Source organism: Cherax quadricarinatus, chromosome 41 (assembly GCF_038502225.1).
Source record: "Cherax quadricarinatus isolate ZL_2023a chromosome 41, ASM3850222v1, whole genome shotgun sequence".
Lineage (NCBI taxonomy): Eukaryota > Metazoa > Arthropoda > Malacostraca > Decapoda > Parastacidae > Cherax > Cherax quadricarinatus.
Window position 1 is genome coordinate 25214365 of NC_091332.1, and position 13624 is coordinate 25227988.

The 13624-nt window shown below is 40.4% G+C and overlaps 1 protein-coding gene across 2 annotated transcripts in view; it reads left to right on the forward strand.

Annotated features, from left to right (window-relative positions):
- LOC128695977 (phosphatidylinositol 3,4,5-trisphosphate 3-phosphatase TPTE2) overlaps nucleotides 1-13624 on the forward strand; it is a 602430-nt gene that overhangs the window by 515503 nt on the left and 73303 nt on the right. For both annotated transcript variants that reach the window (XM_070093099.1, XM_070093098.1), the window contains one exon: nucleotides 8572-8667. In XM_070093099.1, coding sequence (XP_069949200.1) covers nucleotides 8572-8667 — 96 coding nt within the window. The remainder of the gene's footprint in view (nucleotides 1-8571; nucleotides 8668-13624) is intronic.

Consider the following 13624-nt stretch of genomic DNA (forward strand, 5'->3'; position numbering starts at 1 on the left):
AGATAAGGCTAAAGAGGTTTTTGTGGCATTTATGGATTTGGAAAAGGCATGTGACAGGGTGGATAGGGGGGGGCAGTGTGGCAGATGTTGCAGGTGTATGGTGTAGGAGGTAGGTTACTGAAAGCAGTGAAGAGTTTTTACGAGGATAGTGAGGCTCAGGTTAGAGTATGTAGGAAAGAGGGAGATTATTTCCCAGTGTGATGTCACCGTGGTTGTTCAATATATTTATAGATGGGGTTGTAAGAGAAGTGAATGCGGGGATCTTGGCAAGAGGTGTGGAGTTAAAAGATAAAGAATCAAACACAAAGTGGGAGGTGTCACAGTTGCTTTTTGCTGATGACACTGCTTTTGGGAGATTCTAAAGAGAAGTTGCAGAGGTTGGTGGATGAATTTGGTAGAGTATGTAAAAGAAGAAAATTAAAAGTGAATATAGGAAAGAGTAAGGTTATGAGGATAACAAAAAGATTAGATATCAAAAGATTGGAGGGAGGGAGTATGGAGGAGGTGAATACATCCAGATATTTGGGAGTGTAAGTGTGGTGAAGGTACGTGAGGCATTACGTAGAATGAAAGGGGGTAAAGCAGCTGGAACTGATGGGATCATGACAGAAATGTTAAAAGCAGGGGGGGATATAGTGTTGGAGTGGTTGGTACTTTTGTTTAATAAATGTATGAAAGAGGGGAAGGTACCTAGGGATTGGCAGAGAGCATGTATAGTCCCTTTATATAAAGGGAAAGGGGACAAAAGAGATTGTAAAAATTATAGAGGAATAAGTTTACTGAGTATACCAGGAAAAGTATACGGTAGGGTTATAATTGAAAGAATTAGAGGTAAGACAGAATGTAGGATTGCGGATGAGCAGGGAGGCTTCAGAGTGGGTAGGGGATGTGTAGATCAAGTGTTTACATTGAAGCATATATGTGAACAGTATTTAGATAAAGGTAGGGAAGTTTTTATTGCATTTATGGATTTAGAAAAGGCATATGATAGAGTGGATAGAGGAGCAATGTGGCAGATGTTGCAAGTATATGGAATAGGTGGTAAGTTACTAAATGCTGTAAAGAGCTTTTATGAGGATAGTGAGGCTCAGGTTAGGGTGTATAGAGTGTAAAAGTAGGTCTTAGACAGGGATGTGTAATGTCACCATGGTTGTTTAATATATTTATAGATGGGGTTGTAAAAGAAGTAAATGATAGGGTGTTCGGGAGAGGGGTGGGATTAAATTATTGGGAATCAAATTCAAAATGGGAATTGACACAGTTACTTTTTGCTGATGATACTGTGCTTATGGGAGATTCTAAAGAAAAATTGCAAAGGTAAGTGGATGAGTTTGAGAATGTGTGTAAAGGTAGAAAGTTGAAAGTGAACATAGAAAAGAGTAAGGTGATGAGGGTATCAAATGATTTAGATAAAGAAAAATTGGATATCAAATTGGGGAGGAGTATGGAAGAAGTGAATGTTTTCAGATACTTGGGAGTTGACGTGTCGGCGGATGGATTTATGAAGGATGAGGTTAATCATAGAATTGATGAGGGAAAAAAGGTGAGTGGTGCGTTGAGGTATGTGTGGAGTCAAAAAACGTTATCTATGGAGGCAAAGAAGGGAATGTATGAAAGGATAGTAGTACCAACACTTATATGGATGTGAAGCTTGGGTGGTAAATGCAGCAGCGAGGAGATGGTTGGAGGCAGTGGAGATGTCCTGTCTAAGGGCAATGTGTGGTGTAAATATTATGCAGAAAATTCAGAGTTTGGAAATTAGGAGAAGGTGTGGAGTTAATAAAAGCATTAGTCAGAGGGCAGAAGAGGGGTTGTTGAGGTGGTTTGGTCATTTAGAGAGAATGGATCAAAGTAGAATGACATGGAAAGCATATAAATCTATAGGGGAAGGAAGGAGGGGTAGGGGTCATCCTCGAAAGGGTTGGAAAGAGGGGGTAAAGGAGGTTTTGTGGGAGAGGGGCTTGGACTTCCAGCAAGCGTGCATGAGCGTGTTAGATTGGAGTGAATGGAGACGAATGATACTTGGGACCTGACGATCTGTTGGAGTGTGAGCAGGGTAATATTTAGTGAAGGGATTCAGGGAAACCGGTTATTTTCATATAGTCGGACTTGAGTCCTGGAAATGGGAAGTACAATGCCTGCACTTTAAAGGAGGGGTTTGCAATATTGGCAGTTTGGAGGGATATGTTGTGTATCTTTATACGTATATGCTTCTAAACTGTTGTATTCGGAGCACCTCTGCAAAAGCAGTGATAATGTGTGAGTGTGGTGAAAGTGTTGAATGATGATGAAAGTACAGTGGACCCCCGGTTAGCAATATTTTTTCACTCCTGAAGTATGTTCAGGTGCCAGTACTGACCGAATTTGTTCCCATAAGGAATATTGTCAAGTAGATTAGTCCATTTCAGACCCCAAAACATACACGTACAAACGCACTTACATAAATACACTTACATAATTGGTCGCATTCGGAGGTGATCGTTATGCGGGGGTCCACTGTATTTTCTTTTTGGGGATTTTCTTTCTTTTTTGGATCACCCTGCCTCGGTGGGAGACGGCTGACTTGTTGAAAAAAAAAAAAAAAAAAAAAAATTGGGAGTGGACATGTCAGCAGATAGGTCTATGAAAGAAGAGGTGAATCATAGAATTGAGGAGGGAAAAAGGGTGAGCGGTGCACTTAGGAGTCTGTGGAGACAAAGAACTTTGTCCTTGGAAGCAAAGAGGGGAATGTATGAGAGTATAGTTTTACCAGTGCTCTTATATGGGTGTGAAGCATGGGTGATGAATGTTGCAGTGAGAAGGCTGGAGGCAGTGGAGATGTCATGTCTGAGGGCAATGTGTGGTGTGAATATAATGCTAAGAATTCGTAGTTTGGAAGCTAGGAGGGGGTGCAGGATTGCCAAAACTGTTGTTCAGAAGGCTGAGGAAGGGTTGTTGAGGTGGTTCAGACATGTAGACAGAATGGAACGAAACAGAATGACTTCGAGAGTGTATAAATCTGTAGTGGGGGGAAGGCAGGGTAGGGGTCAGCCTAGGAAAGGTTGGAGGGAGGGAGTAAAGGAGGTTTTGTGTGCGAGGGGCTTGGACTTCCAGCAAGCATGCGTAAGCGTATTTGATAGGAGTGAATGGACACAAATAGTTTTTAATACTTGACGTGCTGTTGGGGTGTGAGCAAAGTAACATTTATGAAGGGATTCAGGGAAACCGGCATGCTGGACTTGAGTCCTGGAGATGGCAAGTACAGTGTCTGCACTCTGAAGAAGGGATGTTAACCCTTTGACTGTTGCGGCCATATATATACGTCTTACGAGGTACCATGTTTGACGTATGTATACTCATAAATTCTAGCGGCTTCAAATCAAGCAGGAGAAAGCTGGTAGGCCCATAGGTGAGAAAATGGGTCTGTGTGGTCAGTGTGCACCATACAAAAAAAATCCTGGAGCATGCAGTGCATAATGAGAAAAAAAAAACTCTGACCGTTTATTTTAATTAAAATGCCGACTTTGTGGTATATTTTCGTATAGTATTTATGGTTGTATTCTCGTTTTCTTGGTCTCATTTGATAGAATGGAAAACATATTATAGAAATAGAGGTGATTTTGATTGATTTTCCTATAAAAAACCTAGAAATGAACTCAAAGTAGGGGAAATGTTTGATTTTTGCCGATGTTCAAAAGTAAACAAATGATGCCATTGTCCAATAAATGTCCAACTAGCCATTCTAATATGCAGTCATGAATGGGTTGATGTTATTTATACAAATATTACAGTATTGCAGTAGTCTGCATAATAGTAAGTCTTCTATTTTTTGTTTGAATAAAAATTCAAAATAGAAAGCAAGAGTAATATCAGAGGGGCCTGGAGACATGACTGATGAGCAAAGAAAATGTTATTTTAGAGCCAGGAATGTCTGCATTGTTCATTCTGGACCTTATTTTGAAATTGTCATATTTTTTAGTTTTCGTGAAATTGGCCAAATTGCAAATTTCTGACCACATTATTAGGTAGTTGAAATCGGTAAATGGGCAGTTTCTTGTACTCAATCGATAGAAAAAATGGAGTTCTAAAGAAATAGCTATGAGTTTGGGCGACTGGAAAAATAGAATTAGCCGAAAATAGGGCTCAAAGTAGGCGAAATCGCCAATTTGTAAACAGCGCAGAGGTCGCTAACTTCGCGAGAACATAATTCCGTCAGTTTTCCATCAAATTTCGTTTTTTTGGTGTCATTACAATCGGGAAAAGATTCTCTATCATTTCATAAGAAAAATAATTTTTTTTTTTTAAATTTTGCTACACCAGGAGACTCCTCAGGATTGGGGGTTGCGACTGTCAAAGGGTTAATATTGCAGTTTTATAAACTGTAGTGTAAAGCACCCCTCTGGCAAGACAGTGATGGAGTGAATGATGAAAGTTTTTCTTTTTCGGGCCATCCTGCCTTGGTGGGAATCGGCTGATGTGTTAATAAAAAAAAAAACTTCAAACTTATAAATATTTCAGTTTCATTGTTTTAAATTGTGCTAAATTGTAATACATTACTTCATATTGTAAATTGTGCTTGGTGATTGCTCAACTATTTAATCATTACTTCTAACTTAAAATCTTTCTACTTCATTGTTTTAAATTGTGCCAAATTGTAATACTGTACTGCACTGTAACTGCCTTATTAATCTAAAGTTAGTCTTAAGTTTGCCTGAAATGCTCTGCATATAAAGGGGCTTTTGGCATATTCACCAAATTGTTACATTTCTTTGTCCAAACATGTAGCATGCTAAAATAAACTTGTAATTGTCATTACACAGTAGTTGCATTCCTGAAAATGCTGTGTTATATAAACTGAAGAACTTATTGGGAAAATAGGGTTACAATGGAAATAAATGGTATAAAATACCGACACAATAGAAATATAAACATATATGCAGTATAATGTGAAAAGCCCACACAGTGGGCTTTTTTCAAGTCACAAACAGATCTACCTGGGGTGGAAGGTACACGAGTATTTATAGTCAGGTTCAGAATGCTGAGGTCAGGTTATAGGCTTCTTCCTGCACACACTCAGAATCTGCAGCAATGAGTTTCTTGAGGAAGAATGCACTATAATTGAACAAGTATTTTCTAAACTCCACTATCCTCGTCACTTCATCAGAGACTGCAGACGACGGGCATTAAACATCTTCAGCACACCCAGAGAAGACACTGCCGAGAAGAGATACATAGTCCTCCCCACCAACTCCACTGCCAAACATGTTTCCAACATCTTTTCCAATACCTCATTCCAAGTATCTACCTCCACAACCATGACCATCAAGGACATTACCAGTAATAGACAGGACAAGCTTCCATCCTCTGCAGGGGTATACATAATCCCTTGTAATGACTGCAGCAAATTATACGTGGGCAAAACATCAAGGGACCTCCAAACACGTATTTCAGAACACCAATACACAAGCAGGTCTGACGATACAACGAATGCCTGTGTACAACACCGTAATTCACACAACCATTTAATAAACTACAGAAACTCAAGACTTATCGCCACAGAAGACAACACTCAGTACCGAAGAATCCTGGAATCATCGCTTATCTCTATATCCGACAACTTCAACCAGAATAATGGCTTCTATAACATAGCTGAACCACTTGCCAAGAAACTGCTTCATCGCTGTCCCACATAAGAGCATAGGAATGGAAGAACACTGCAGAAGGTCTGCTCACAAACTTATCCAATCTCCCTTCCAAGCTTCCCAAGATTTTAGATTCTATAACACCACTCAGTACATCATCAGATGCAGCATTCTCCACCTGACCTCAGCATTCTGAACCTGACTATAAATACTTGCGTACCTTCCGCCCCAGGTAGATCTGTCTGTGACTTGAAAAAGCCCACTGTGTGGGTGAAACGTTGTCAATAAAGGATCACATTATACTGCATATGTATTTATATTTCCAAAATAGGGTTACATTCCTGGGCTCCCCCCTTCCTTAGAAGTCAAACAACGTTCTTTTAGACATCCAGATGTTACAAAAATAAAAACAATAATGCTGTTTTTGTTACTTAAGACTACAAATGCAACAGAAATAATGTTGTGATGAATGGTTTATTTACCTTAAATTGTGGTTGCTGGTGTATGTCAGTGATTGTGAAGAGAGTGGAGATGTGGCCCTACTGGGCTAAGGTGGATGGTTGTTGGCAGAAGTGGTTGGTTAAGATTCTGGTACTAAAGTCAATGGTTGTATTAAAGTGTACATAAATTATGTAATGGGTCTCTGGATTCTTTTACTCTGCAGTATATTAACATCATTCCAGAAACATGGTACTGCCAGGTTAGAGTCAAAGTCCATTGACTCAGCTAGTTTTTTCATCATTTTGCTTGTGTAGTTACACTTGAATGACTTAATAACTCCTCGATCCAGTGGTTGTATTAAAGATGTTGTATTGGAGGTAAAAATACAACTTTTACATGTGGAGTCATATCCAGCAAAGCTTCTGGATGAGTACGGGAATTATCAAGAATGAAGAGAGCCTTGAATGCAAGGTTCTTGCTGTGCAGGTAAAACTTGACTTCAGGAATAAAGTGATGCTTATACCAGTCAATAAATATTTCCTATGTCATCCATGCTGACTGGTTTGACCTCCAAATTACTGGTAAGGTATTTTTATCTACACCTTTCAAAGCATGAGGATTCTTAGAGTGGTAAATAACCATGGGCTTACATTTTAAATCACCTGATGCATTACCACAAAGGAACAAGGTGAAGTGATCCTTTGCTACCTTGAAGCCTGGTGCAGCCCTGCAGAGACAGTAGTCTCACCCACAGCCAGGTGGCGGTCTGAGCTAGGGAAATATCCCACGGGCAATGCTCCAAATTTTTTCCCCTCCCGCAAACTGAACTGTGTTAAGTTCATTTTACGAATTTTTTCAATAGTGTAATAACAAAAATGTGCCAAATCTGTGTAATATGAGGTTTTACTGTATTACATCTTCACCTTCCAGGAATTGAATCCTGATCCTTCAGTTACAAGCTGGAAGTACTACCACTGAACTATGAGCATTTACATTTTAAAGCATTATTTCAACTTCACAGACATTGTTTGCCACAGTTCAGGTGTTCAGTTGACATAAATTGTTCTACTTAAGTTTATGTTGTGTCCTGTAGTGTCAACAGTTGATGTGTGTGAAATCATTCTTGAATATATAAAATTAATCTGCCAATTAATGCAATACACAAATAACCTGCACATAGAAGAGAGGAGCTTACGATGACGTTTCAATCCGATTTGGTCCAAGTCGGACCAAAATGTCGTCGTAAGCTCCTCTCTTCTATGTGCGGGTTATTTGTGTATCGTTCCAGTCACGGTATTGTGCCTTTTTTTGTTAATTAATGCAACATTTTCTAGTGTCAGAAAGGTCACATTGATGACCTTTAGTAATATTAAGCTAAAGATTTTATTTCTTTCCAAAGGTTATAATGTGTAATTACAATTTTGATTTGTTAAGTACAAAGAAAGCCACTATCATGCCGGGGAATTTTGGGCAGACTAATCCTAATGCTTATAAAACTACTTAAGTCTAGACAAGATAAGAATGGGTTATCTTTTTAATAAATCTTTATTTTATCTTAGTACTAATGTGAAGTAGTCAAAGGTGCAGGTTTATGAGAATAATCTTGAAGTTGCACATAACAAATAACAGTACTGTATTACAAATAATGTTTCGAATGGATTAGCGAATGTTTTAATAGACTAGAGGTTGTATAATATTTGGGAAAGTTGCTTCATACTGATTAGAAGTTGTGTTATTTAGTATTGAGAGATGAGATGATTTTAAAGCATAGCTCTAAACTTGTATGCAGTCAGATATTTTACTTTTACAGGTAGTGAATTCCAGATCTTTGGGCCGTTTATGTGCATTGCATTTTTGCATGGTGTGAGATTGACATGAGGGATGTCAAAGAGCGTTTTGTGCCTTGTATTGTGACTGTGCATTCTGTTGTAGAAATCAAGAAGTTTAGGCGAAGGGTTTATAGTGGAGTTCAATGTTCTCTACATATAGTAGGCACAGTAATATGAGTGTATGTCTTGTATATTTAGTAGGTTCAAGCTTTTGAAAAATGGTGGGGTGTGCTGTCTGGCATAGAAGTTGGTGATCAACCACACAGCAGCTTTTTGTTGGATTATTAAAGGTTTAAGGTTGTTTGCCATGGTCAGTTCCCAGACACAAATAGGTAGGGATAACTTAGAGAGTGGTATAGGGTAAGGAGTGTCATTTGGGGTACATAGCTATTGTGTACATACGTTTTGATTTCTTTCCTGTTGATTGTTGTTGACCATATCCTGAAGAACTTCATAGTGCTTAACAACATTATATTTGTACATATTTAATTATGTAATTCTGTTAAGTTTAACTGATTAAAGCAGATGGCTGAAGCAAATGGCCGGTAGTAATCTTTACAAACAACTTACATAGATTTAGACTTGTAGTTCAGTCTTTTACTTACCAGGACTATGTGGTAATAGCTCTTATGTTAAATATTCAATTATTATTGGACTATGTTTTCATTGCTTTCTTGCAGGTGATAGTAGAGAAGATCAATGCTGTAGTGCACATCCAGTTGGTCAACGCTCCAGTTATACGTGGTGACACAAGAATTATGTTCTTCACAGATAGTGTAAGTGCATTATTTAAAGTTATATTTTTTTAACACTTTGGCAGTCCCCTACCGAGGCAGGGTGACTCAAAAAAGAAGAAACAAATGTTTTTCTTCTTTTTACATTTACTAATTTATACAGGAGAAGGGGTTACGAGCCCCTTGCTCCCAACACTTTAGTCACCTCTTGTGACATGCATGGCTTATGGAGGAAAGATTCTTTTCCACTTCCCCATGGAGAGATATATGTGTGTGTATACATATAACTCTTCATCTTTCAACAAACCGGCCGTATCCCACTGAGGCAGGGTGGCCCAAAAAGAAAAACGAAAGTTTCTCTGTTTAACTTTAGTAATAGTATATACAGGAGAAGGGGTTACCAGATTCCTGCTCCCGGCATTTAAGTCACCTCTTATTACACACATGGCTTACAGAGGAAGAATTCTGTTCCATTTCCCCAGGGAGAATGTATCTTTCTTTCAACACACCTGCTGTATCCCACTGAGGCAGGGTTTGCCTGGAGTTTGCCTGGAGAGGGTTTCGAGGGTCAATGCCTCCACAGCCCGGTCTGAGACCAGGCCTTGTGGTGGATCAGGGTTTGATCGACCAGGCTGTTACTGCTGGCCGCATGCAAGCTGACATACAAACCACAGCTCGGTTGGTCAGGTACTGACTTTAGGTGCCGGTCCAGTGCCTTCTTGAAGACAGCCAGGGGTCTATTGGTAATCCCCCTTATGTATGCTGGGAGGCAATTGAGCAGTCTTGGGCCCCAGACACTTATTGTGTAGTCTCTCAGTGTACTCGTGGCACCCCTGCTTTTCATTGGGGGAATGTTGCATCTCCTGCCGAGTCTTTTGCTTTCATAAGGAGTGATTTTCGTATACAGGTTTGGTACCAATCCCTCCAGGACCTTCCACGTGTATATTATCGTGTATCTCTCTCGCCTGCATTCAAGGGAATACAGATCAAGGACCGTCATCCGTTCCCAGTAGTTTAGGTGCCTTATAGTACTTACGTGTGCTGTGAAAGTTCTTTGTACACTCTCCAGGTCTGCATTGTCGCCAGCCTTGAAGGGGGCCGTTAGTGTACAGCAGTATTCGAGCCTAGAGAGCATGAGTGATTTGAAGAGAATCATCATGGGCTTGGTGTCCCTAGTTTTGAAGGTTCTCATTATCCATCCTATCATTTTCCTAGCGGATGAGGTAGATGCAGTGTTGTGGTTTTTGAAGGCGAGATCCTCTGACATTATCACTCCCAGGTCCTTCACATTACTTTTCCCGCTCTATTGTATGGTTAGAATTTGTCGTATACCCTGACACATTTTAATTTCTTCAAGTTTCCCATATCTGAGTGGTTGAAATTTCTCCTCGTTGAACTTCATATTGTTTTGTGTGGCCCATTCGAGGATTTGGTTGATGTCCGCTTGGAGTCTCACAGTGTCTTCGATGGAGGTCACTGCCATGGTAATCTGGGTGTCATCTGCAAAGGAAGACACGGAGCTATGGCTTACATCTCTGTCTGTGTCAGAAATGAGGATGAGGAATAGAATGGGAGCAAGTACTGTGCCTTGTGGAACAGAGCTTTTAACCATGGCTGCCTGGGACTTTACTCTGTTTACTATTACTCTTTGTGTTCTATTTGTCAGGAAGTTGTAGGTCCATCTACGAGCTTTTCCCGTTATTCCTTTATCATGCATTTTGTGTGCTATTACACCATGGTCACACTTGTCGAAAGCTTTTGTAAAGTCTTTGTATACTACATCTGTATTTTGTTTATCCTCTACAGCATCCAGGACCTTGTCGTAGTGGTCCAGTAGCTGGGACATACAGGAGCGACCAGCTCTAAACCATGTTGCCCTGGGTTGTGTAATTGATGAGTAGGTGGCTGGCTATCTTGCTTCTTAGAACCCTCTCAAAGATTTGGGATGTTAATGCTATCGGTCTGTAGTTCTTTGCAATTGCTTTACTGCCACCTTTGTGGAGTGGGGCTATGTCTGTTGTTTATAGTGTGTGTGGCATGACCCCTGTGTCCATGCTTCTTCTCCATAAAATGCTGAAGGCACACAATAGGGGCTTCTTGCAATTCTTGATGAACACTGAGTTCAACGAGTCTGGGCCTGGGGCGGAGTGCATGGGCATGTCATTAATTGCCTCTTCAAAGTCTTGTGGAGTTATAATAATATCTGAGATTTTTGGGATGACCAAATTTTGGGTTTTGTTCATAAAGAATTCATTTGGATTGTCGACCCTTAGTCTGGGCAGTGGCTCGCTGAACACTGAGTCATATATTGGGACTTTAGTATCTCACTCATTTCTTGGCTATCATCTGTGTATGTCCCATCCTGCCTAAGCAGGGGCCCAATACTGTATGTTGTTTTTCCCTTAGATTTGGCATAAAAGAAGTTTTTTGTTTTTGTTTTTTTCAATTTTCTTTATGACTTTTGGTTCTTCCTGTGATTCTTGTCTCCTATAAGATTCCTTTAGCTTAAGTTCGATATTTGCAATTTCATTGACTAGTACTTCCCTTCGCATTTCAGATATATTGGCCCCACTCAGCAGCTCCGACTTTTCACCTTCGTCTCTATAGGGAATGTCTCTTTCTAGTTTACATCTTCTCTTTCTTTTTCTTAATGGAATGTGTCTTGAGCAGATCACAAGAACTACAGAATTCATTTTTTCAAGGCAAATGTTCGGATCGGAGTAATTTCGTGAAGAGACTTCATGTCTGCTCACATTTTGCTGGCCTGAAGCCCTGTGCATACATGTCGGTACCTCTATTATGTTGCAATCTGAGTGTATTGTCTTTGATATAGTTATAATACATATCAGAGTAAGGTGATGAGGGTATCAAATGATTTAGATAAAGAAAAATTGGATATCAAATTGGGGAGGAGGAGTATGGAAGAAGTGAATGTTTTCAGATACTTGGGAGTTGACGTGTTGGCGGATGGATTTATGAAGGATGAGGTTAATCATAGAATTGATGAGGGAAAAAAGGTGAGTGGTGCGTTGAGGTATATGTGGAGTCAAAAAACGTTATCTATGGAGGCAAAGAAGGGAATGTATGAAAGTATAGTAGTACCAACACTCTTATATGGATGTGAAGCTTGGGTGGTAAATGCAGCAACGAGGAGATGGTTGGAGGCAGTGGAGATGTCCTGTCTAAGGGCAATGTGTGGTGTAAATATTATGCAGAAAATTCGGAGTGTGGAAATTAGGAGAAGGTGTGGAGTTAATAAAAGCATTAGTCAGAGGGCAGAAGAGGGGTTGTTGAGGTGGTTTGGTCATTTAGAGAGAGTGGATCAAAGTAGAATGACATGGAAAGCATATAAATCTATAGGGGAAGGAAAGAGGGGTAGGGGTCGTCCTCGAAAGGGTTGGAAAGAGGGGGTAAAGGAGGTTTTGTGGGCGAGGGGCTTGGACTTCCAGCAAGCGTGCATGAGCGTGTTAGATAGGAGTGAATGGAGACGAATGATACTTGGGACCTGACGATCTGTTGGAGTGTGAGCAGGGTAATATTTAGTGAAGGGATTCAGGGAAACCGGTTATTTTCATATAGTCGGACTTGAGTCCTGGAAATGGGAAGTACAATGCCTGCACTTTAAAGGAGTGGTTTGGGATATTGGCAGTTTGGAGGGATATGTTGTGTATCTCTATACGTATATGCTTCTAAACTGTTGTATTCTGGGCACCTCTGCAAAAGCAGTGATAATGTGTGAGTGTGGTGAAAGTGTTGAATGATGATGAAAGTATTTTCTTTTTGGGGATTTTCTTTCTTTTTTTGGGTCACCCTGCCTCGGTGGGAGACGACTGACTTGTTGAAAAAAAAAAAAAAAAACATATCAGATTATTGTTAGTGAAGATGAGGTCCAGCATATTTTCTAGTCTTCTAGTCTTTCTAGTCTTCTGTTTGCTGGTTTAAGGTGAATTTGGAAGGTTTCTCCTTTTACATTTAGTAATATATACAGGAGAAGGGGTTACTAGCCCCTTGCTCCCGGCATTTTAGTCGCCTCTTACGACACGCATGGCTTACGGAGGAAGAATTCTGTTCTATTTCCCCATGGAAATAAATAAATATATATACAGCCTCTCCTCACTTAGCAACATATGTACTCGGACTTGCGACGGGCTCTCTGACCAGTATGCATACCTAAATAATGTATATTAGAGCTGATTTCCTCTATTCTGTTTATTACAATACCTGGAATTTACCTGGAGAGAGTTCCGGGGGTCAGCGCCTCCGCAGCCCGGTCTGTGACCAGGCCTCATGGTGGATCAGAGCCTGATCAACCAGACTGTTACTGCTGGCTGCATGCAATCCAGCATACAAGCCACAGCCCGGCCGGTCAGGTACCGACTTTAGGTGCTTGTCCAGTGCCTGCTTGAAGTCAGCCAGGGGTCTATTGTCAATCCCCCTTATGTATACTGGGAGGCAGTTGAACAGTCTTGGGCGCCTGACACTTATTGTGTTGTCTCTTAACGTGCTAGTGATACCCATGCTTTTCATTGGGAGGATATTGCATCGTCTGCCGAGTCTTTTGCTTTCATAGTGAGTGATTTTTGTGTGCAAGTTCGGTACTACTCCCTCTAGGATTTTGCAGGTGTATATAATCATGTATCTCTCCTGCCTGCATTCCAGGGAGTACAGGTTCAGGAACTTCAAGCGTGCCCAGTAATTGAGGTGTTTTATCTCCGTTATGTGTGTCATGAAGGTTCTCTGTACATTTTCTAGGTCAGCAATTTCACCTGCCTTGAAAGGTGCTGTTAGTGTGCAGCAATATTCCAGCCATATTCCAGCCTAGATAGAACAAGCGACCTGAGGAATGTCATCATGGGCTTGGCATCCCTAGTTTTAAAGGTTCTCATTATCCATTCTGTCATTTTTCTAGCAGATGCGATTGATACAATATTATGATCCTTGAAGGTGAGATCCTCTGACATGATCACTCCCAGGTCTTGACATTGGTTTTTCACTCTAT